Raw genomic sequence first — 25976 nt, forward strand, 5'->3', positions numbered from 1 at the left:
AGCAAAACAAAATGGACTAAGACACACCCTTAGACACAGCTGGGTAACATACCTGAACTCCAGGATAAGGAGAAAAATCTTATAACAACAGCACAGCTAACACTTTTTCTGAGTGCTTTCCACGTACTGACTACTGTGTTAAGGCACTGCATCAGCCTTATTATGTTTAATTCTGTAAGTAACCAAGAGATGTACTAATATTACTTCAAGAAGACAGAAAATATAAATTTGAAAAAAGGTTGTCAAAGATCTACCAAAAACAAAAAACAAAAAAACAAAAAATCAGGTCAAGTCAGGTTCTCAAGAAAGTTTTGTCTAACCTCCAAGGAACCAATCATTCTTGCTATTCTGACAATTCCACAATATAGAAAAAATAGATGGCTTCCTATAAGTTTATAAAAAACTTGATTTCACAGTTAATACTAGGGTAAATGTATTAGTACTGATGCATAACAAGTTACCACAAATGGTGACGTAAAACAACACACATTTTCCAAAAAACATAAAGAGCTCCTACAACTCAACAACAGGACAAACAACCCAATTAAAAAGTAGGCAAAAGATTTGCGTTTCTCCAAAGAAAATATACAAATAGCCAATAAGCACATAAAGAGATGCTCAACATCATTAGCCATTAGGTAAAAGCAAATCCAAATCACAAAGAGGTATCATTTCAAACCTACTAGGATGGCTATAATTGAAAGAAAGGAAAATAATAAGTGTTGGCGAGGATGTAGAGAAATTAGAACCCTTGTACACTGCTGGTGGGACTATAAAGTGGTGCAGCCATTGTGGAAAAGTTTGGTGGCTCCTTAAAAAGCTAACCATACACCAGGCACAGTGGCTCACGCCTGTAATCCCAGCACTTTGGGAGGCTAAGGCAGGCGGATCACGAGGTCAGGAGATTGAGACCATCCTGGCTAACACGGTGAAACTCCGTCTCTACTAAAAATGCAAAAAATTATCTGGGCGTGGCAGCGGGCGCCTGTAGTCCCAGCTACTTGGGAGGCTGAGGCAGGAGAATGGCGTGAACCCGGGAGGCAGAGCTTGCAGTGAGCCGAGATTGTGCCACTGCACTCCAGCCTGGGTGACTGAGTGAGACTCCATCTCAAAAAAAAAAAAAGCTAACCATAAAATTACCATATGATTAAACAATTCCACTTCTAGAATTGAAAACGAGGACTCAAACAGGTACTTGTACAGCAATGTTCTTGTAGCATTATTCACAATAGCCAAAAAGGTGGAAACAATCCAAGTGTCCATCAACAGAAGAATGGATAGACAAAATGTGGTATATACACACAATAAAATATTATTCAGCCATAAAAAGGAATGAAGTTCTGACATATGCTACCATATGAATGAACCTTGGAAACACTGTGCCAAGTGAAATAAGCCAGACACAAAAGGGTAAATATTGTATGACTCCACTTATACAAAATATCTAGACTAGGCAAATTCATAGAAAAGAGGTTACTGACTGGGCGTGGTGGCTCATACATGTAATCCTGGCACTTTGGGAGGCTGAGGCGGGTGGATCAGCTGAGGTCAGGAGTTCAAGACCAGCCGGGCCAACATGGCAAAACCCCATCTCTTCTAAAAATACAAAAATTAGCTGGGCGTGGTGGTGGGCGCCTGTAGTCCTAGCTACTTGTGAGGCTGAGACAGGAGAATTGCTTGAATCCGGGAGGCGGAGCTTGCAGTGAGCCGAGATCACGCCGTTGCACTCTAGACTGGGCGACAGAGCGAGACTCCATCTCAAAAAAAAAAGTAAAGAGGTTACTAGATGCTGGGCTTGGGGGGTGCGGTATGAGGAGCTATTGCTTAATAGTAATAGAGTTTCTGTTTGTGGTTATGAAAAGTTTGGAAATAGTGATACTGGTTGCACAGTATCGTTAATGTAATTAATGCCACTGAATTGTACACTTTTAATGGTTAAAATGACAAATGTTTGGTGTATATAGTTTACCACAATTAAAACATACATACACCGCGCAGATTTATTATTTCACAGTTTCTGTAGGTTAAAAGTCCAAGGTTGGCTTAGCTGATTTGTCAGTGTCTTACGTTGCTGAAGTCAAGGTGTCAGAAGGAGTTGCTATCTGATCTGAGGCATGGGATCCTTTTCCAAGCTCACTCAGGTTGTTAGCAGAAGTTAGTCCCCTATAGTTGCAGGACTGCGGTCTCCATTTTCTTGCTGGCTAATGACTTGGGTGGCATTAGCCAGCAAGAAAATCAGCTCCTAGATTTTTCTCCTTATTCTAGAGTTCAGATATGTTACCCAGCTGGGTCTAAGGGTGTGTCTTCGTCCATTTTGTGTTGCTATGACATAATACCACAACCATCCACCGCCATGTTGTTCTCTCCAAAGCATAGTGGTTTTGTCAGAGGCGTTAGAACCAGAGCAACTCCATCTTAAAGAGGAGCTGGGTGAAATAAGGCTGAAACCTACTGGGCTGCATTCCCAGATGGTTAAGGCATTCTAAGTCACAGGATTGAGATAGGAGGTCAGCACAAGATACAGGTCATAAAGACCCTGCTGATAAAACAGGTTACAGTAAAAAAGTTGGTCCAAATCCACCAAAACCAAGATGGTGATGAAAGTGACCTCTGGCTGTCCTCACTGCTACACTCCCACCAGTGCCATGACAGTTTATAGGTGCCATGGCAATGTCAGGAAGTTACCCTATATGGCCTAGAAAGGGGAGGCATAAATAATCCACCCCTTGCTTAGCAAATCATCAAGCAATAACCATAAAAACGGGTAACCAGCAGCCCTGGGGACTGCTGTGCCTGTGGAGTAGCCATTCTTTTATTGCTTTACTTTCTTAATAAACTTGCCTTTGCTTTGCGCTGTGGACTCGCCCCGAATTCTTTCTTGCACAAGATCCAAGAACCCTCTCTTTGCTCTGGATCAGGACCCCTTTCCTGTAACATCTTTCTGGTGGCCACTGAAGGGACTAAAGTGAGGAAACCGCCACCTCAAAGGTTAACTTTGGGTAAGTGTTGGGGTCCTGTAACATCTTTCTGGTGACTACGGAAGCGACTATAGTGAGGAAACCCCTACCCAAAGGCTAACTTTAGGTAAGTGGTGGGATCCAGTAACATCTTTCTGGTGAACCACAGAAGGGATGACACTGAGGAGAACCCCCAACCCAAAGGAAATAGACTTCAGCACTGATTGGATGACTTTGGGTAAGTGGGGTGCATTAACCTGGGTAAAGGATGGGATTGGGTTAGAGGCCCAACTTAGGGGAGTTAGAGTCTCTCATAAGACAAAGTGGGTTAGAGGCCCCTCTTAATAAAAAACAAAGAGGCTTGACTGACTTTGGGTTAGAGGCCCAACTTAGGAGGGTTAGAGTCCCTTCTAAGCTGTAGGGGGTTAGTGGCCCCTCTTAGTAAAATTCCTCTGGGTAAAGTCCCTTTCAGCTAAAAATGAGTTTGGCACTATGGGATGTTAACTGCTATTCTCTTTGGATTAATCTGTCTTGCACTCTTTGCGGATGACTGTGGGTGACAAGATTAGGCACGTAGAGGACTGTGGGACATGGGGAGCTTTTTCTTCCCTAAAAGGGAAAGCTGAGAGCTGATGGGACGCTGGAAAAGATCCCTTCCCTACTGACAAGCAGCCGCCTGAACTTTTCAGTGTCGCTGCAATGGGTGGGTCTTTCTCTGGCCTCTCGGAGCACCTCACCTTCCCCACTCTGCCTCAGGCAATGCTTTCCTCTCTCTCTCTGTGCAGATTGGTAAAAATCATTGTTTATCTCCTGTAAAGTTTTAATTAATCGGAAAAAGGATTTGTGAGGCTAGTCTTAAGCTGCAGTGAATCTGGTGTGCTTTATGTGTTTTTCTGTATTGTTCCGTCATAAAGAGGGGTACCTTATGATGGAACACAGGCTTAGGACACCCATAAACCTGCTTTTCAAGAGAGCCCAGCAAACTGGTCAGTTACAAACTTTGCTGCAGATCCTTGAAAAAACTGGATGAGGTTTCCTTCTTGTCTTGTAAATCCCTGGGAGCTTGACCTTGTAACCATGTGGGCATGCTTTCTCTTTTCACAATGGCAGCCTGGGTTCAGGATTCAATTTCCAGCTCAGGGGATGAGTCTTTTATCTTCTGTCTGTATTTAAATGTATTGTTTGTGTAATGTTTATACATGAAAGAGCTTTAACTAACTGGTTTGAAAATAATAAGAGCTTAAATATTTTATCAGAAAAGTAAAAAATATAATGTCTTTTACTTCATATGACTTAAGTAATTTTGGGGAAATAAAGAGAATTTTAAAGATTATTGGTAAAATAAAAATATCTTCAAAAATGTAAACATTTAGTCTAAATTATGCAGGTCAGATATTACATTTACTAAATTCTTTAGAATCATAAATTGCTTCTTTGACTTTTGAAAATTGTTCAATTTCCTTACTTTGGAGCATTAAATTCTACATAAGGCCTGGGGACATGTAGAATTAGCCATGCCCCCTAGCTATGCAAAGATGATTATAAAGAAAAGAGATTTTATGTAAGAAAGGATGTTGCATGGTAAATTCTTCTCCTAAAGTAAAATAACTACTTGCTTAAAAAAAGGAAATTAATACAAGAAATGTTGTATAATTTGAAGCTTGTTAGGCCTCCTAAATGCTTCTTAAAATGCCATTATGACTCCTAACTGTATGACTTACCTCCTTTACAGCTAGGTTAAGGCCAGGGACACATTAGAAGTTAGACGCTGGAAAGAGTCAGACCTTATCTGCACTTCTGTTTGCTGTCCTAGGCTCCATACTAGTGCATAATTAAAATCCCAAACTTACCAAGGTTTTCACCAAAAGTAAAAGTTGCTAAGAATTGCCACTGTAACATGTAATTGAGACTACTGAAGAAACAGTTTTACATGCAAGGTGTGTAAACAAAGTGAAATGTGTTTTTGGTGAAAAATTATAAGAAGTCATGGGAATGTGGATTTTTCTTGCCTTGATTAAAGGTTAAAGGATTGTTTTAAGTTAGAATAAAACTAAAGGTTTAAGCAAATGGTGGAAGGTTTGTGAAAAATTAATTGTAAAAGAAATTCTGTGTGTGAACATATTGACTAAAGTTAAAGGAGTATTATTCAGTTTTTCCATCAATTAAACATTAGAATAAAAGCACAACAGGTTTTTCTTAGAGCAAAAACCTGCCTATGATCTCTTTAACAAAAATTTGTAAAGGGTTATACAAAGTTTGTAAGAATCTTACCTTATGGTCAAACTGATTAAGATTAAATAAATTTATCTATAAGGTTTTATTAAGAATTGGATTTGACATGAATAATGCACTAATGCAACAGTAAGATTTGGCTTATTTGGTATAAAAATCATATAGAAAGCATTGTCAAATATGAAATAGTGCTTGGCTTTCTTTGGACAATATTTGTATAAATGTGTTACTGGTATATGTTCCAAAATTATTTTTAAAACTCCTATAATGCTGATAGGACTTAATGTATGTTATTAATAATTATTACATAAAATCATGGTGTGCCACAGAGGTAATCAAAATTTCCTAGTCAATTGTGGATTTAATAGTGGCTGTCCTAAGACTTTTTATCATCTACAATTGTTTTCTTGTTTTAATCATCTTTAGAAAGTGGTTTATAATCAACTACAGGACTTTGACAGATGTTCTTAAATGCCAGTTTCTGATAACTTCGGAAACTGCAACATTAGAATAGAGGAAAAAACTTTCAGGACTTGTGGAGAGCTGAAATGTTCCTGAATATCAAACAGAAGTTAACTGCATGTACTAAACTGTAGAAGTCTAAAGTCATCTTTTTAATTTTGTTTAAAATGTTGCTGATCCTTTGCTTTGTTTTTCAGAGTCAAGGAAACTTTTCAGCTGTTTACAGCTTTTAACAATTGAGTAAAGTATACTCCTGTGAACAAAATTTGGAACATATTTGTTTCTATCTACCTGATTTCTCCAGAATTTGGAAACTATGTGTGAGTATTCTTAACTTATGGCAATGCAATTATTTGCATAAGTGCAATACAAATCTGTTTTCTTTTGCAAGAGGACACAATTGGAGAATCTGGTTATTTTACCAAAACTTTGATGGGAATGGTGTGCTTTCCTTTAAGGAATCAAATTTGACTCATAGAGCCAATAAAAACCCCTTGGGCAACTGACCTTGTTTATTCCTGTGAACCAACCAGTGATCTCCAACTGCTGCTCAGAAGAAACACGAGAGATGGGTCATGTAAAAATCTGGATCAGTATTCTAATTCTGGGCATGTATTGGAATTGGCTAGCAATCCCTTATCAGCTTGGTTCCAACAGTTGGCCAGTTCATGGAAAGCATTCTACTTTAGTTTACTTGGGATAATTTTACTTATCTTGCTTTACTGTTGTGGAATATATTGCTGTTGTACTCTTTGTAGAGGAATGCAGGATGAGCTTACTGAATGTTTTCTTAAATTGAACACTTATTAATCTTCCAGATACCACATTTTGTTGGACTCAAGAGTTATGAATGGCCCTCACCATACTGATGCTTTCTGACTGAGCTCCCCACTACCCTGAACACAAGAGGGAGGAATATCATCGCCCCTATTCAGCCTGGAGAAGTTACAAAAGATGGATCTTCATCCTTCTGCAACCCTAAGGATTAATGATTCTCCTATAAAAGGAATGGGGGGAAAATGTCAGAGGCATTTGAACCAGAGCAACTCCATTTTAAGGGGAGCTGGATAAAATAAGGCTGAAACTTACTGGGCTGCATTCCCAGAAGGTAAGGCATTCTAAGCACAGGATGAGATAGGAGGTTGGCACAAGATACAGGTCATAAAGACTCTGCTGATAAAACAGTTTGCAGTAAAGAAGCCGGCCAAAACCCACCAAAACCAAGATGGCAATGAGACTGACCTCTGGTTGTCCTCACTGCTACACTCCCACCAGCACCATGACAGTTTACAGATGCCATGGCAATGTCAGGAAATTACCCTATATGGTCTAGAAAGGGGAGGCATGAATAATCCACCTCTTATTTAGCATATCATCAAGAAATAACCATAAAAATGGACAACCAGCAGTCCTGGGGACTGCTGTGCCTGTGGAGTAGCCATTCTTTTATTCCTTTACTTTCTTTCTTTTTTTTTTTTTTGAGATGGAGTCTCGCTCTGTCACCCAGGCTGGAGTGCAGTGGCGGGATCTCAGCTCACTGCAAGTTCCACCTCCCGGGGTTCACGCCATTCTCCTGCCTCAGCCTCCCAAGTAGCTGGGACTACAGGCGCCCGCCAATACGCCTGGCTAATTTTTTGTATTTTTAGTAGACACGGGTTTTCACCCTGTTAGCCAGGATGGTCTCGATCTCCTGACCTCGTGATTCGCCCGTCTTGGCCTCCCAAAGTGCTGGGATTACAGGCATGAGCCACCGCACCCGGCCTATTCCTTTACTTTCTTAATAAACTTGCTTTTGCTTTGCGCTGTGGACTCGCCCTGAATTCTCTCTTGCATGAGATCCAAGAAGCCTCTCTTGGGGTCTGGATCAAAACCCCCTTTCCTGTAACAGTTTGCAGGAGAATGTCTTCAAGGCCAGTAAGAAAATGATGCTTCCACTCTGGCTTCCTCTGTCGCTGACTGCTAGACTCAGACTAAAAGGACTCATATGATTAGGTCAGGCCCACTCAGAGAGTCTCCTGTTTGATTAACTCAAAGTCATCTGATGAGTAACCTTACATAGCTCTGCAAAATCCCCTTTGCCATGTAAGTTAACATAACTGTGGCAATAATATCCTACCATATTCACAGGTTCTGCCCACGCTCAAGGGATGAGAAGTTTATAAAGCATGTATATCGGGGGTGGGAATGTTAGAATTCTGCCTACCACAGTAAAAATAGAGGAAAAAAGAAAGAAAATTAAATTCAATGGTATTGTAAGAGAGTAACACAACATAGTTCCAAGAACACTAGAGCTGTAAGATTCAACATCGGAATTAGGTTAAAGGAGAAAATCATGTAATCCTTCCGATAGATACTGAAGAAGCATTGGTAAAATCAGTAGCTATTCCTGATTTTAAAAACTCAAAGTAAAATGAGAACAGAAGGAAACAACACAATAAAGTATTTTAAAATAAGAAACTAATAACCCATCAATAGAAGAATGGTAAATAAGTAATAGTGGATTTACACAATAAAATATTCTGTAACCATAAAAGGAATATATACTGACATGAGAATGCAATATACTAAGTAAAATAAGTAGCAGAAGATTATGCATAATATATAATCTAATTTAAACATTTATAACAAATTAAAAATTTAAAAACAAATAAATATAAGGATAATGTAATTCAGCCACTGGACTGAAAACAAAAAGGAATATGCAGCAGCTATTGACGCAACTGTGGGGGAGGGGTTTCACTTTTCTGTTATGAATTTCAGTAATGTATACATTTTGTTTAACTCCATTTATAATAGGGGAAATAATAAACCAACAGCAAAACATCATATAAAATAGCAAACCGCATTGTGAATTCCCACAAAATTTTAGGAATAAGCAGTCTCTTGATTTCTATCCTTCTCCCCCATAATGTGCCTTCCATATCTCAATAAATGTGATCCTCGCTCATGCAGTTGCTCAGCCCAGATACCTGGGGGTCACTCTTGCCTTCTCTTTCTTCCTCATCTTCAGCTTCCAATCTATCAGCAGGCTCTACAGCTTTTCCTGCAAATATGCACCAAAACCAGCTCTTTCTTCATCTTCCACCCCTCTCCAGACCTGAGGCTGCTCCTCCTGCCTGGGATCTACAGATGTCTGTCAGCTTCAAGACCTCTAGGACGCTTTGGTATTCTGATTATTCTCTTTTGACCAATCTCTGGTCTCACTGATTTTCTTCAATTGTTAACGGGCCTAACTCAGCTAGATCCTAATTTGTCAACGTCTCTGACTGCGATTCTAATAGTTCTCCAAACTCATGTGCATCAATCTCATGAAATTCCAAATATTTTGAAAGATTTACCTTTTTGCTTCATAATTGATTTTCATTGTATTTCAAGAGTCTGACCAAAGTGACCCAATGCCAATGTGAAGTGAAGAATATTAAATAGTCAAATGATGAGTGTTTTGATGTTAAAAATTTTGCTTTCATGGGGTCTGTAACTGTGGGGATGCTGGTAAAAAATACTCAGATAAGGAGGTTTCCCCCTACCTAAGAATCCTAAGAATGAATTTAGCACAATGACACAAAATCTTCATGAAGACAAACATACATAATATTACACATTATATACATAATACAATTTATATAATACTAAAGTGTTCTTTCATAAGTCAAATAAAAATATAAACAACTCTAAAACACATGCAACAGCATGAATAGGTAGTTAAAAGAAAAAAACGTAAAAGTTATGTGGAAAAGAGAGTATACTTATCCTCACTTTTGGTCATAGCAAAGCAGATCAAAACAAAGAGATCTTAGCACTCTTTTGTTAGCTTGGCAAAAAATGTTAAAGATTAATAAAACTTAGTAACTGTGAGGGTATGGGGAAAAATAGTTCACATTACTGGTAAGAATGTAAATTGATTATTTTAAAAGTCAATTTGTCATGATTTGTGAACATTTTAAATGTGCATATTCTTTGATTCAGCCATTTCATTTTTAGGAATTTGTGATACGGATATACTCCCATGAAAATGTAAAGATGCATTTAATGTGAGTCTATACAAATACAAAAATTAGCTGGGCATGTTGGCATATGCCTGTGATCCCAGCTACTCCAGAGGCTGAGGTGGGAGGATCACTGGGGAACAGGAAGGCGAGGCTGCAGTGAGCTGTGATCACACCACTGCACTCCAGCCTGGGTGACAGAGTGAGACCCTGTCTCAAAAAAAAGGACTAAGATAATATCCATCTACAAGTTCAGGAAAGTAGTAAGGAAGCCTGTAGTCTATCAGGGCCTTGGGGAATGGGGAGGAGGGGAGGAAGCACCAATCATATGAAATTGAAACACAAGGGCAGCATTCATGTGTTCAGGAAATCTACGCCAATAAATTAGCATAAAGTACCAATCAGAGACCACTGAAACCCTAAAAGCTTCACAGAAACAAACGCAGAACACCTCCACAGAAACATTATCAAAACCTAAGAACTCCTACAAGAAAAAAAGCCCCAGCGAAGATAAGCTCAGAAAAATCACAAAAATCGAAACCACACAAGGAAATAATTTCCTACAAGGGGAGAGCCGACAGACACTACTTAGGATCCTAAGTAATGAAGATAGTAGAAAACTCTACGGGGAATAAGTTCAAAATTATTAAAAGGAGAAACGCAAAAATCGTAATGAAAGAACAAATGCTATAAGAAAGAGAACAGGAGGTGTTTTGCTCTTTTTACCCAGGCTGGAATGCAATAGTGTGATCTCAGCTCACTGCAACCTCCTCCTCCCAGGTTCAAGCAATTCTGCTTCAGCCTCCCGAGTAGCTGGGATTGCAGGTGCCTGCCACCACATCTGCTAATTTTTGGATTTTTAGTAGAGATGGGGTTTCACCACGTTGGCCAGGGTTGTCTTGAACTCCTGACCTCAGGTGATCCACCCAACTCGGCCTCCCAAAGTGCTGGGATTACAGGCATGAGCCACTGCGCCTGGCCGAGAACAGGAGCTTTTATCGAAAAGTACAGTTATCAAAATAGGTTTCATGGTAGATGAAGCACAACTGAAGATATTTAGTGATCTAGAAGACTGATTTGAAGAAATCACCCAGAATTCAGCCCAAAATAGTAAGGATAAAGAGCTGTGGAGGAAGAATAAGACAGTCTAACATATATTAACTAGGAATTTTAGATTAAAAGAATAGGAGAATGGGGAAGAGGCAATATATGGATAGCAGTCCTTATAAAGTCCTTGGATTGAAAAAGAACACTAACTTCCGAGTAGAAAAAATTACATATTTACATATATTTACATATGTATACTTTACATATACACATATACAAAAATATATTTATATGTATATGCAAAATATACATATTTACATATATGTAAAGTCACACATATATACATATATGTAAATATATGGGCATATTACAAATATATGTATATACACACACACAACTAGACACATCACAATGAAATTTCAGAGCGTCAAAGACAAAGAATATCTCAAGAAGCATTGGAGAGAAAGGACAAATCTATTAAGGAATGACAATAAAACTGATAGCAGATTTATTTTTTGCAATAGTAGATGATAAAAAACAATGGGATAGCCTCAAAGTGCTGAGAAAGAATATCCATCTGTTTAGAATTCTATGCCCAAATTTATCTTAAATTGTCATTCAAGACAGGCAAAATAAAGACATTTAACAATAAACAGGCCAGGCACGGTGGCTCACGCCTGTAATCCCAGCACTTTGAGAGGCTGAGGCAGGCAGATCACCTGAGGTTAGGAGTTCAAAACCAGCCTGGCCAACATGGTGAAACCCCATCTCTACTAAAAATACAAAAATTAGCTGGGCATGGTGGCTTACACCTATAATCCCAGCTACTCAGGAGGCTGAGGCACTAGAATCACTTGAGCCTGGGAGACGGAGGTTGCAGTAAGCTGAGATCATGCCACTGCACTCCAGCCTGGGTGAGAAAGACTCGGTCTCAGAAAAAGAAAAGAAAAATAAATAAATAAATAATAAATAAATAAATTAAATAAAATAAAAAGAAACAAACACTCAGAGAGTTTACTATTTACATGGCCTCACTGAACTAAAGGGCATCTCAGTAAGAAGGAAAGCGAACCTAGAAGGAAGATTGAGATACAAGAAGTAACAGTGAGTTAAGACATTTTCAAACATGTTGGCAAAAGGAAACGAATATTGACTATTCAATATTCAAGACTTACTTTGGAGGGTTTAATTTCAGGGTTTAAAAAAAGAATGTGGAAGAGAAATATTAGGAAATAGTAACATGAAAGGCACAAACGGAGAAGTCAAAGTTAAAACATTCTAAATGGATGCTTTGGCTTAAAGTGATAGTAGCAAAACCAACTAACTTTAGATTGCTGGGTTTTATGTTAAAAGTTAAGGGTGGCCACTAAAAGAACAGAGATAGAATGTCTAACTTTCAGACTTGTAAAGAAGTCAGAGAAATAAAACTCGATCAGTCCAATAAGGGAAGAAAGGAGAAAAAAGGAACAGAGAAAAATCATGGCAAATAGAAAATATTAATTAAGGTGATTAAATATTACCAAAATCAAAATGGGTTAAACAATTCTCTTCAAACACAGAAACTCCCAGATAAAATTTAAGAACCAAGCCGACTACGTGCTTTTTAAATAAGAGACATATTTAGTGACTTTTGTCATGGTGAACTAACCAGACTAGCAACTCCTACTGTAAGTAACTAGAAAAATGGATAAAATGTAAGAAAGAACTTGTTTTCAGACAGTGGACAACAGGGAGACACACACTGGATACAAGACTTGAGGAAAGGAAGGACTTGAGATCTCCCACAGCCCTGGCTTTCTGCCTGAGGCACTTTCCACTGCAGTGTGGGGTGGGGGCAGGAAGGCAGGGCACAGCAGTCTCGCTGGGATGAGCACACAGGATTAGGGAACTGGCTGGGGGAGGGGAACTGAGGCATCTGGAAATTGTAGGGCAGAGTAGAGGAGAAGGGAAGCGAGGCAGAGAAAGATCTCCCTGGTGCAAGACTGGGACAGACGCTGTAGGTAAAGAAAGGAGTAGATATTGAGAATCTCTGAGAAAGGAAGGCCCTGTACTTAGGGATATTTAAAACATTAGTTAAAACATTTAGTTTTAATTTAAAATGGTTAATTTGGTTTAATTGGCCAATCATCCGTTTTGACCAATTTAGCTATAACTAAATGACTTTAGTTTAAAACATTTAGTTTTAAACCAAATAGATTTGAGAGAATTGAGTGCAGAAGGTGCCTGGGTTCCCTTTTCTTGTTACAGCCCAGGAAGTTAGCAATAACCTCAACGCAAAAAGGCAGCAGGTCTTGGTTGATGGGCCTGGCACAGCCTCACAGAGCCCCCAACACCCCAGAATGACAGAGTCCAGGAGGAACCCAAGGACCCAAAAAGGGCCAGCATATTCTCGGACAGAGAGTTGCATGTATGTGACTGGGCATGAGTACCTCGTGACAATTCATACCCAGGTGCCTTGCTTGCCTCACCCCAATCCCAGCCCTGCATGAAGAGGCCCTGGAAATGAGATCTCATATGGAGACAGAAGCCACATGAAGGAGAACTGAGGCATCCCTGCTGAAGTGCCAGCTGCATGAGACCAGTGAGTGACCCCCAGTTGACATTATGTGGAGCAGAATTACCCAGCCAAGCCACAGAATCGTGAGAAAGCACAAACCATTGTGTTTGAAGCCACTAGGTTTGGGATGGTTTGTTATGCAGCAAGAGCTAACTGAGTCACCTTTTTCACACACCCCCAAACTCAGATGTAACTCAAGAGAAATGAGAGAGAAAGCCTGCACTGAGTATGTTTCTACTATTTGATAGACTAAAGACTTGTACTATCCATTATATTCCAATTATAGAAAAAGAATGAATGTTGCTTTTCTCATATACTTGAGTATGTCTGAAATTCACATCTTCTCTACGTACTACATGAAACCAAAGCTGACTACTCACTAAGTAGCAGGCATCCTTTGTTTTGTCCTTCCCTGCACCCCTAGCTCCTTCTTTTGCTTTCAGTACCCCCGTTTTCCCTTTGGCAAACTACCCTTCCTGCATTCTGTGAGCACCCGGAGGAACTTCAGTCAGAGTGCCCTCACATGTGGGGTGGACACGGGCACAGCACTGGCCAGTTCAACCTTCTCTCCCAGAACCCACAGGCACAAGAGCTAAAAGTCATTTGGCCATGCCATTTCAGTGGCCCAGGGAACTGCCCAGGGTTTCCTGCTACTCAGGATGCCTGCACCTTCCCAGACTCCTCTCCTGCTCTCTGCATTGGAGTCTGCTAGTACCTTCCAAAAATCTGCCTTTCACTGAATTCAGCCAGAATTGCTTTCCATTGTCTGTCATCAAAGAGCCCTGACTGATACATGATACAGCCTGTTAGGGCAGAAACTCACTGGTGTGCTTAATATTTTTCAGTGTGGAGGTCACATGGTTGAGCCATGTGTTGGCCTGGACACCTGCAATTCTTGCCAAAAGGATCATTTGAGCGAGGAGCACTGATTTATCTGAATGGAAGTCTGTCAACAACCCTTTAGAGAAAACCGTATCTCCTGGTCCGGTGCCCCAGGCCTCGTGCTTCCCTCCCTGCCTCCCCAGCTATCAGCACCTCTCTTGTTCTTTGCGATTCCAGATGTCAGTCTAGCTTATGTTTTCTTCCCACCAAACCCTCTAGCAGCACCAAGCACAGTGCCAGGCTCATCACAGATTTTAATTATTGATGGATTGAGGTGACTGATTTACTCCTGGGTGTCTCTCTCCCGAGACTCCCACCAATGTCCACATGCCATACAACAGTCCCATTGGGTGCATGTAGAATGGGGCTGTTCCTAAGGGCAAAACACAGTGTGATGACAGGGCCCCAAGGTTGTGGGGTATTTGGATGGGCACAGGAGTTGTGGCTGGGAATGCCCTGGACCAACACTGGGAGCTGAGCTCTCAGGTGAGGGGGACCCAGTCATAAATGAGGCCTGGCCCTAGTCCCCACCCCATGCAGGCCCATGGGAGAGATCCCTGGGTGCCATGTGTTACCGTTTCTGCAGGACAGTGACAAACTCGGTGAGCCGGTCACGCTCCACCTCGGCAGCCTGCCAGAGGGCCTTGATCTCTGTCACTTGTGCCTCACAGCCTTTTTGTTCTGGGGAGTCCGAAAACCTGAGACCAGGGTAGAGGACAGAGGGCAGAGGTCACCTGAGGCCTAGAAATAACACTTATCCCTGTGATGGTGGGAGAGACTAGAAGGACATTCAGGGCAAATGTCAGCCAGAGCAAAGGAAGCAAGCCCAGTCCCTCTAGGTCCTCCCCTTCTGGCTTCTTTGCCCACTATTCCTGGTCCTGCTGAAGTCCCTAGACTCCAAAGCTGAACCTACCAAAACTAGAGTTACACTGGTACCTCTGTCCATCCAAGACCTCTAGGGGCCTGGAATTAGTCTTGTGCTATGGCCGGTGGCTCTTGGGGACCTGAGGTGCCTTGGGTACCTGTGTGGCCTTTGGGGCCTGGCTGCCCTACCCAGTGTCAGGTGTGCCCAGTCTCTGTGTCCCTGCCAGTCTCTCCCAGCCCTCCTGCATCTTCTGGCTTGATCCCCAAGCCCAGCCCACTTTCCTGGAGCCTGGGCATTTGGCTTTGCAACTTGTTCAATTGTCTCCAGCCCTAAGCCAACCCATCACTGCTTCCTTCTTACCACTGGGCCTGCCTACCAACCCCTTACCTGCTGGCTGGAGCCAGGACAGAAGGTAAACTCTGCCCCCCAACTTCAACCCCCCAGAGCCCACATGTGCATTCCAAGTTGCTCTCTGCTGTGCCCCCACTTTTCCCAGTGAGACCCTGAGCTTACTTTTCTAGCAGTACAGGGCATAGGGAAGGCTGCAGAGCTGGGCAGTGTACTGAGAACTGGGCTGGGGCATGTGATCCTGAGGGCTGACTTCTCTGTGGCCTTGGGCAGGTCTCTTCCTCTCTCTTGGTCCCAGTTCCCCCACTAAACTTTGAGAGGGGTGGTTGAGATGGGCTCCGAGAACTGCAGACCCCTCCGTGACGCCTAAATATGCTCTAAGGCCTTGCTACTACAACTGGTCTCTGAATCGGTGGCTCTGGCATCTCCTAGCAGCTTGTTAGAAATGCAGAATCCCAGGCTGTACCCCAGACCTGCTGAATCAGAACCCGCACTTGACCTGGCTGATCAGCAAGGGCTCTGTGTGTGCACTGCAGTTTGGTAAGCCCCATTCATCTCCCCAGTTCTACAATGTGGGCAGAGGAGGAGCAGGAGCAAAGGGCCGATTCTTCACTGTGCCCTCGTCCCAGGCACCCCACCAGAGTCACCTGAAGGGAGTGGGTTCAAACCATGCCAGCCCGAATGGACACACTCTCTGGGATCACGCTGCTGGCTGGAGCCAGGACATTCTGTGAATTCCTGCCTGTGAATTCCTGTTCCTGTCACCCGTGGTAGGGGACTGTAAGCTCCATGAGGGTAGGGCCCACACATGGTCGGGTTCAGTATTTGTGTGTTGTGGAAGAAACAAGCCTGAGAACCAGCAGTCTGGGCAGCCAAAGCACACAGCAGCTCCTGTATCTCTGTGTGGCGCAGAGGTCACAGCCACACAGGCCTGGAAGGGACTCTAAGGGGTCATCTTGTCCATCTTCCTGCTCTCATTACTGTGACTAAAACATCACAGAGACAGAGCCTGCCCATTCTCCCTGTGCTGTGACAAGGCCTCCCACCCTCAGGAGTGTGGCACATGCCTTGTGGCTCAATGTCAGCCCACTCTCCCCAAGTGCCTTTGTGACCCCAGTCTGATGGGTGGGGCACCTTTGGCCCACAGACGCTATGCTGCCAAGTGTCAGCAGCATGCTGTCCCCCACTTTTGGGAGATAGCAGCCCAGAGAAGGACCAGTTTGCCTGGAGCCACAGAGATGAGGGACTGGGGTCACTAGGAGGCCTTGCCTGGAACCTGAGCTGACCTGCCTGAGGGGTCAGGGCGGGGAGTGCTGACAGCAGGAGCATGGCTCCAGTGGACAGTGGGCAGGGCTCGGGACAGGGCTTAGAGGCAGGACAATGCTGTCCTTTGTCTATGAGCTGGCAATAGGAACAAAGGGCCCATTTACACCCTCTGGCTTGATTCTATCAACAAAGGGGGGCCCGAAGGCTGAGGGGATATCAGTGGGAACCCATATCCTGTGAAATTCTCCCCTTAGAGGCTGATTCTCAATGAGCAAAAGAAGGTGAGGGAAGGTGCTGGAAGCCAGGCCCAGGAAGATTCCTCATGTTAATTCTCGGGTAGCAGGTAGGAAACCTAGCCTGGGAGTCAGAGGCCAAGATACTAGTTCTGAAGCTGCTTACTCTATCATCTTGGACAGGACACTGGACTTCCCTGATCCTCCCTGTCCTTATGTAACCTTGGAAGAGTCCCTGGACTTTGCCTGGCCTCAGTTTCCCCTCCTTTTAATGGGATGGCAATACTGGTTGAGCAATCAAGAATGGGAAAAACGGTGAAAGTCCAGGGGTCAGGGGTCCATACCTAGGTGAGGTCCTGTGGGGACTGGGCAGGGAAGGCCTCGTGAGAGCAGATTCCACCAGGGTGTGGCCCAGGCTGGTCACAGAGCTGTGTAAAGGCGGAAGGGGCCCATCAGCCTGGGAAGGCAGACCAGGCCCTGCTGGGCCTCACCTCTGCATGTGAGGTGGAGCAGTGGCCAGCAGGGGTCCAGTAAACCCTTGCAGTAGTCCTGTGGATTTGCTGCCCTTCTTTCCAGAACTCTTGCTTGCTCAAAATGAGGCAGAATAGGAGACACCAGAGCCTTGAATAACCCAACACAGGTCTGTTTGAGGGCCCCAGGGGCAGAAAACAGAGAGGATCTTACAGGGAGCTGCAACCAGCATGCTCTTGAAGTGATAACATCTGGGCCTAACTGGCTCATTACTGCAGATGCAGAGCTGATGTCATAGGAGAGGCCCACGTATTAGAAGAACAGCAGCATAGTTACCTTAAAATTGCACCCATGGCTTCCCATCAGAGGTGGCAAGAAACAACCTTTCTTCTGAATAATCAATGTTCACTTTCCAACCCCTCTATCCCATTGTTTTCTTACCGAGAAGATCCAAGCCTGCCAACGTGATCGCCTGCTGAGGCCGGGGACTTGGTCAGGCCTGGGTCCTCCAGGAACTGGGTGTAGGCAGGGCTGACCTCACGACCACTGGACCCCTCACCCACTCCTTTATTCCGAAGATACTGTAGGAACAGATGTGGGTTCCATCCTCAGGGCTTTGGCTCAGAGGCCTAGAGAAGGCAGGAGGGGACCTTGGCTTGATTTCGGGGCTTTCAGAGGATATGAAAGAGGCTTCTTTTCAGGAGTGAAAAGCGAGGTCTGTTTGGTGAAGGCACTACTTGCATGATAATGACATCTAATAATGCCTCTCTTCAGAAAGAAAGCTACATGGTGTGAGGACGGTGACTTGGCCAGGAAGCTGTTCTACATTCAGGTTCCAGAGGGAGGTGCATGGCCTCGCAGGCTGGGCAGGTCAGAGACTGACGTCTCCGAGTGGGTCCAGGCAGCCCCACCCACATGTGGCTGAACACCAGGTGTGACTTGAGGCCAGCTGCCTTCCTCAGCTGGAACACCTGGACTTTCCAGACACCTGCAGCGAGAAAGGCTGGCAGGGATTCAGTGAGGGCAGGCAGCCTTGGGTGGAGGCTGAGCCTGCCAGGCCCCCGCCCCTCCCTCAACCCCTTCCTCTTCTGGATACCTGCTGGGACTGGACTAGACAGGAACATTAGAGACCCCCAGCAGGAAGTCAGGCCACCAGAGTGGACAACTGGTGTAAGCCCCTAACAACCTGGCTTGTCCGCCACTCCCACCCATTCTGAGAAAACTCGAAACGTGTGCCAACTTGTCTGGTGGGTAATGCTTGGCCCCCATTCAGCTGGTGACCTCAGAGGTAGGAACAGTCTTCTCCTGTGTGCCTGGAGAAAGGACAGTGGTGAGGTGAAGATGCTGGAATGTTCCTGTGTACCCCTTCAGACTTCCCTCCCCAGTGAGCCAGAATGGGGAGCAGGGCGAGTCCCCACTCACTGACATATGTGCTCTGTTCCCAGACTTCCTCATGCCCCGAGGCTCCCCTTCAACCTCCAGGCACTTTGTCATAGCCAGTCCTGGGGCCCCAGGCTGCCCTGGCCTGTGGGGATAGAGGCTACAGGACAAACCAGGCTGGTCAGCCAATGCCAGCCTGAGGCTGGGCCTAGGGGCTCTTGGGCTCTTACCTCTGAACAAACCACAGATCCCCAGAAACAAAGAGCAGGGCTGCTTTGCAACATGCCTTTGGCTGAGCCAGTCAATTTCCCAGTGGGCCAGAGGCTGCAAGGCTCCTTTGTCACTGGGAGACTTGCATGCTTGTCAAACAATTCTCCCCAAGGCCCACCCAGCCCCACCACCACCCCAGGGAGGTGAAGGTGGCTGACTCCTAGCAGACCCAAGCTGTGCCCTCAAGGCATCTGCCAAGACAAAATATCTTTACAAGTTCATGCCTTAGACAAACATTTATTGAGCATCTACTGTGTGCTTGCTCTAGTGCCAGGCACTGAGGTACCACGGTCTATGCTCCCTCACAGGGAGTACAGGGGAGAAAACAGGAAAATGACTACACAGTGTGAGAGAAGTTTGGCTTGGGGATGCATAGGGAGTTAGGAGAGTGCTAGGAGGGGCACACAACACAGAACAGGGGTCCCAGGGCTTCCTGGAGGAGCTCCTGATTGGTGAGACCTAAAGGCTGAGGGGCGGCTGGCCAGACTGAGGCTGTGCGGGAGGAGAGGAGGGAGTGTGCTTCATGCTGCACATCGCCCTGGAGCGCAGAGCAAGCAGGGCTATGTGAGGAGCTGAATGGTGCCTGCGTAGCCAGAGTATAGGGGAAAGAGGAAGGGTGAAGAGAAGATGCAGGACGAGTGACAGCAAGAGCTAGTCACGTGGTGCCTGGAAGCTGAATGAAGTGTGGTTTTCCTTTTCTCATCCTGCTGCTAGAGCTACTGCCACCATCTTGAATCCTGAGGATAAGGCCACAGCTGGAGATGGGAGAGGGTAAACTGGAAGGTGGCTGGGTTCTTGAGAACCAGGTGAAGTCGAGGGTGATAGTAAGCTATGAACAGATTTTAAGTGGAGCAAGGACATAATCAGGTTTGTGTGCAGAATGGGTTGGGGAGCCAGATAGAAGAAGGTGGCCAAAGTGGAGACAGGAGGATGAAGTCTGGCCTGAGCTAAGGCAAGTGGAAAGAAGTGGAAGGAGCTGGATGGACTTGCCCAGCTTGAAAATGGGTTTGGGGGCTGTGCCAGTGCCCTACTCACGTGCGCATTAAGTTGCCCGATCTCCATCTCCAGCTGCCGCACTTTGGCCTCCCGCTCAGCCACCATGGCCTGCAGCTGGGCGACTAGGCTGTTGCTCCGCTGAGCCTCGCTGTTCAGTTGCTGGTCCAGGTGGTGCTGGGACACTCGCGTCTTCTCCTCCTGCAGACTCAGGCTGCCTAGTATCTCCTGTAGCTGCTTCAGCTGGTCCTGGGGGGCCAGGCAGGAGGGCAGGTAGAGTCAGTCATGGCCCACTGGGCAGAGAAGGACAAGAACAGACTGTCTCCCTCACCCCAAAGTAGCCTGCAGGAACCTAATAGTGGGATCCTGTTCTCTCAAGAGGCAGGAACACCTTCCTTGCCTGCCATCAGGGGGTGTCGAACCAGGCAGGTGGGGACCATGTACTTTTCCTGTCCTCAACTTCCTTCTCTCAGTTTGGGGCCAAGAAGATCCAAGGGGCTCTCAGACAACAGAAAGCAGATCAGATGGTGACACCTCACCCGGTGGGAGAGATATTTAGCTAAAAGGAAAGCCTGATCCCGCTTGGCTGGGAGACTGCCCTTGGAGGCAGTACCTGGACCGCTGCCAGGGATCCATTATCACCCGACTGAAGCCCCATCTCAAGGAAATGTCCTCAAGGAGACTCCTGGGCAGAGGCTTCCTGCCTGGGGCCAATAGAAAGGACAATGTCAGTGATCTGGAACAGGTGGGGGCCGTTTTCTTCACCTCAGAGCAGAGGAAACTGAGGCCCAGAGAGCCCAAGGGCATATTGCTGGTGAATAGCATGACTGGGGCTAGTTTGCAGCTCTCATCATGCCACCTTCAATGACAAAGAATGGTGACATGCAGGGACCTCAGAGGACATCCAGCCCTGCAACTTATTTTTAAAACTGGCTGCTGAGCCTCAGAGAGGGGATGCAACTGGCCTATGGTCACACGGTGAGGTACTGACAGAGGCAGGCCTAGATTTCAGGTCTTCTGTGCCCCACCCACCACCCTGTCATGTAAAGTGATCATGAACTAAGGTAGGTGCCTGAGCCAGCACCCCCCAAACACCACAGCCAAGCCAAACACGATCACCCTCCGGGGCCTGCAGGCACAACTTGGAATCTGACACCAAACTTGGGTGCTTCAGGTCCCACAGAGAAAAGTCCAAGCTGTAGGGTTAGGAAAGCAGTATGGCTTTATTAGTCAAGGAAGTTTGTTGTTGTTGTTGTTGTTGTTGTTTTATACTTAAGTTCTAGGGTACATGTGCACAATGCGCAGGTTTGATACACAGGTATACACGTGCCATGTTGGTTTGCTGCACCCATCAACTCATCATTTACATTAGGTATTTCTCCTAATGCTATCCCTCCCCGAGTCCCCCACCCCTTTACAGGCCGCAGTGTGTGATGTTCCCTGCCCTGTGTCCAAGTGATCTCATGGTTCAATTCCCACCTATGAGTAAGAACATGCAGTGTTTGGTTTTCTATCCTTGTGATAGTTTGCTGAGAATGATGGTTTCCAGCTGCATCCATGTCCCTGCAAAGGACATTAACTCATCCTTTTTATGGCTGCATAGTATTCCATGGTGTATATGTGCCATATTTTCTTAATCCAGTCTATTATTGATGGACATTTGGGTTGGTTCCAAGTCTTTGCTATTGTGAATAGTGCCGCAATAAACATGTGTGCATGTGTCTTTATAGTAGCATGATTTATAATCCTTTGGGTATGTGCCCAGTAATGGGATTGCTGGGTCAAATGGTATTTCTAGTTCTAGATCCTTGAGGAATTGCTACACTGTCTTCCACAATGATTGAACTAATTTATACTCCAACCAACAGTGTAAAAGCGTTCCTATTTCTCCACATCCTCTCCAGCATCTGTTGTTTCCTGACTTTTTAATGATCACCATTCTAACTGGTGTGAGATGGTATCTCATTGTGGTTTTGATTTGCATTTCTCTGATGTGACCAGTGATGATGAGCATTTTTTCATGGGTCTGTTGGCTGCATAGATGTCTTCTTTTGAGAAGTGTCTGTTCATATCCTATGCCCACTTTTTGATGGGGTTGTTTTTTTCTTGGAAATTTGAGTTCTTTGTAGACTCTGGATATTAGCCCTTTGTCAGATGGGTAGATTGCAAAAATTTTCTCCCATTCTTTACATTGCCTGTTCACTCTGATGGTAGTTTCTTTTGCTGTGCAGAAGCTCTTTAGTTTAATTAGATCCCACTTGTCTATTTTGACTTTTGTTGCCATTGCTTTTGCTGTTTTAGTCATGAAGTCCTTGCCCATGCCTATGTCCTGAATGTTATTGTCTAGCCTTTCTTCTAGGGTTTTTATGGTTTTTAGGTCTAACATTTAAGTCCTTAATCCATCTTGAATTAATTTTTGTACAAGGTGTAAGGAAGGGATCCAGTTTCAGCTTTCTACATATGGCTAGCCAGTTTTCCCAGCACCATTTATTAAATAGGGAATCCTTCCCCCATTTCTTGTTTTTGTCAGGTTTGTCAAAGATCAGATGGTTATAGATGTGTGGTGTTATTTCTGAGGCCTCTGTTCTGTTCCATTGGTCTATATCTCTGTTTTGATACCAGTACCATGCTGTTTTGGTTACTGTAGCCTTGTAGTGTAGTTTGAAGTCAGGTAGCGTGATGCCTCCAGCTTTGTTCTTTTTGCTTAGGATTGTCTTGGCAATGCGGGCTCTTTTTTGGTTCCATATGAACTTTAAAGTAGTTTTTTCCAATTCTGTGAAGAAAGTTATTGGTAGCTTGATGGGGATGGTATTGAATCTATAAATTACTTTGGGCAGTATGGCCATTTTCATGATATTGACTCTTCCTATCCATGAGCATGGAATATTCTTCCATTTGTTTGTGTCCTCTTTTATTTCGTTGAGCAGTGGTTTGTAGTTCTCCTTGAAGAGGTCCTTCACATCTCTTTTAAGTTGGATTCCTAGGTATTTTATTCTCTTTGTAGCAATTATGAATGGGAATTCACTCATGATTTGGCTCTCTGTTTGTCTGTTAATGGTGTATAGGAATGCTTGGGATTTTTGCACATTGATTTTGTATCCTGAGACTGCTCAAGTTGCTTATCAGCTTAAGGAGATTTTGGGCTGAGATGATGGGGTTTTCTAAATATACAATCATGTCATCTGCAAACAGGGACAATTTGACTTCCTCTTTTCCTAATTGAATACTCTTTCTTTCTCTTGCCTGATTGCCCTAGCCAGAACTTCCAACACTATCTTGAATAGGAGTGGTGAGAGAGGGCATCCTTGTCTTGTGCTGGTTTTCAAAGGGAATGCTTCCAGTTTTTGCCCATTCAGTATGATATTGGCTGTGGGTTTGTCATAAATAGCTCTTACTATTTTGAGATATGTTTAATCAAGGAAGTTTTTATAGTCAGATAAACCTGCTTTGAACTCAGTTGTATGGTCTTAGATGAGTTATCTAATGAATTTGACTCTTAGTTTCCCCATCTGCGAAGTGGGATTAAGATATATGATCCTAGAAGGTATCTTGAGGATTAAGCATTATAACATGCCCAGAAGGGGAAGGGTTCTGTGCCACCACAGAGACAAGAACTGGTACTGGCTCCTCTTGTCCCTTTCATTCCTTGCTGAAAAATAACCCAGGGTATAATCCCACCTCCTTCCCCCAATACATTTCTGTCTCGTTTGGGTCCATAGGCCCAAGTGCCTTATGCCTGGTGCTGCTCCATCACTGCCCTCAGGCAGCCTCCCTGAGCTGCTCCTGTCCCTGGGGCAGGGCTTTGGTGCTGGGGGCCATCTGGAGGCAACGGGCTTTGGGGTTACACAGGTGGCATTGAGGGGTGAGTGAGGGCTCACTCTGGCCATGGCTGCAGCCCATCCTTTGGGGAACCAGCCCTGGCTCTTGCCCTGCCTGAGTGGTGGGGCCATACCATGAGGGCGTCGATGAGCTCGTCATCATGCCGGCCCTTCTCCACCAGGGTCCCCATCTGATTCTTGAGGGTCTTCACCTCACTCGACAGCAGCTTGTTCCGAGACCTCATGCCCTCGAACTTCTTTTTTAGCTCTTCAAGCTCTCTCTGGAGGACATCCCGCTCACTGGCAAGTTTCTGTAATTAGAAAGTGAGGGCATGGGCAGCAGGGCTGTGTGGGACCTTGGCCACATCTGCTTCCTGGCTCCTACTCAATGGCAAGGCCTGGGGCTGGGGGTGGGGGTGCTTGTTGAATGCCACAGAGCAAGTCACTAGAGCCAGGGCCCTGACTCCCAGCCCAGGCCTCTCAGGGATATCAGGTGGCTAGCAGCCTCCCATCCTTGCCCTAGCACATGACAGCACTAACGGATGACAGCACTCCCCACCTCAGCCTGAGACACACACAGGCTTCCTAGCACATGAGAGGAAAGCCGCCGGCCAACTGCATGTGTCCTCCAGAGAGAACAGCCAGTCCTACCCCTAAACCCCTCCCCAAGAAGGGGAAAAGAGAAAAGCCATACTTTAGAAAGAGTGCTAGGCTAGGTTCCAACTGCAGCACCTTGCACCACCAGGAGCTAGAATGAGAAAGGAGGGTTGTTCTCCCACTTCCTCCATGATCATTTGGCACAACCCCTGACAGCACCTTGCTTTGCCAGCTACCAACTGGAAACTCACATGCAGCACACATCTTCAGAATCTCTCATTCACTCATTCCTTCATTCTCAAGCGTTTCCTGAGGGCCTACTATGGGCTTAGTATTGTTACAGATGCTGGGGGACAGCAAAAAGCCAAACAGTCCTTGTCCTCAAGGAGCTGATAATCCTAATGGAGGAGACAGATAATGTCAAATAGGGACAAATGCTTGAAAGTAGGAAATAGGAACAGTGAGAAGGATATGGTCAGGGAAGGCCTCTCTGAAAAGCAGAGGTTGAAGGAGATGAGGGGAAGAGCAAAGGCCCTAGGGTAGAAGGTGTGTGGCTGAAGCACAGTGAGTGAAGGGGCAGAGGCTAGATTAGTCAAACCCGTAAAGACAAGATGGAGGCATTGAGGAGGAGCTTGGGCAGTGGGTGACATCACCTGCTTGAGCCTGAGGGTGAACTGTTGCTGGAAAAGTGTTTTGATATCCTTGATGAAGTGAATTATAGAAATGCAAAACAAGTAAAACATGAACCCTTTGCAGGGAGGCAGCCATTACTCACCTGTAGCTCTCCTGCCTACACACTCCAGGCTCTCATAGATGCCTGGCAGAGGGAATGCATGCAGGAAGCTCTTTCTTTCCACCCACCATTGCAGCTTATGGTCAGCCCAACTGTTCAACATAATCTGTTCTGCATTAACATGTAAGTCCAAGCTAGGTGCATTTCAAACCCAACATTTCCAAATCTCAACTCCCTTTCTCCTCTTGAACCCACCCTGTCTCCCTTACCCACCCACTATACTCCCTAGCAGTCCTTTATAACTCTTCCTCCTCATCTCTCTTCCAAGTTCAATCAGTCCTTGAGCCCTAGAAAGTCTGTCCTCACTGTCCCAGGTGTCTGGCCCTTCCATGACAGTCCACTGTCTTGGCAAAGATCCTTGGTCATGTCTCCAGGATTACTATTCTGTCTTCCATTCCTCTTCCAACCCATTCCTCCTCTTGCTCCAACCATGTGACCTTTTCAAAATGCACAGTTGACCACCTCCCTCCACAACTTAAAACTCTTTGGTGGGCTGGGTGAGTGGCTCACGCCTATAATCCCAGCACTTTGGGAGGCCAAGGCAGGTGGATCACCTGAGGTTAGGAATTCGAAACCAGCCTGATCAACATGGTGAAACCCCATCTCTACTAAAAATATAAAAATTAGCCAAGCATGGTGGCTTGTGCCTGTAATCCCAGCTATTTGGGAGGCTGAGGCAGGAGAATCGCTTGAACCCCAGAGGCGGAGGTTGCAGTGAGCTGAGATCATGCCATTGCACTCCAGCCTGGGCAACAGAGCAAGACTCCATCTAAAAAAACAAAAACCCTTTGGTGGTTCTCTACAGCCTTCAAGATACAG

At 45.0% G+C, this 25976-nt stretch overlaps 1 protein-coding gene across 3 annotated transcripts in view; it reads right to left on the minus strand.

Moving 5' to 3' along the window:
* The window catches only part of CCDC13 (coiled-coil domain containing 13), a 67143-nt gene that overhangs the window by 9295 nt on the left and 31872 nt on the right, over positions 1 to 25976 (minus strand). For 2 of the 3 annotated variants that reach the window (XM_033212215.1, XM_033212216.1), the window contains exons 9-13: positions 23902 to 24078; positions 19992 to 20198; positions 17748 to 17887; positions 17180 to 17263; positions 14699 to 14821 (exon numbers count right to left, since the gene is read on the minus strand). In XM_033212215.1, coding sequence (XP_033068106.1) covers positions 14699 to 14821; positions 17180 to 17263; positions 17748 to 17887; positions 19992 to 20198; positions 23902 to 24078 — 731 coding nt within the window. The remainder of the gene's footprint in view (positions 1 to 14698; positions 14822 to 17179; positions 17264 to 17747; positions 17888 to 19991; positions 20199 to 23901; positions 24079 to 25976) is intronic. The other variant, XM_033212217.1, reaches the window with a different exon arrangement.

This window comes from Trachypithecus francoisi, unplaced genomic scaffold (assembly GCF_009764315.1).
Source record: "Trachypithecus francoisi isolate TF-2019V2 unplaced genomic scaffold, Tfra_2.0 Lachesis_group0, whole genome shotgun sequence".
Classification (NCBI taxonomy): domain Eukaryota; kingdom Metazoa; phylum Chordata; class Mammalia; order Primates; family Cercopithecidae; genus Trachypithecus; species Trachypithecus francoisi.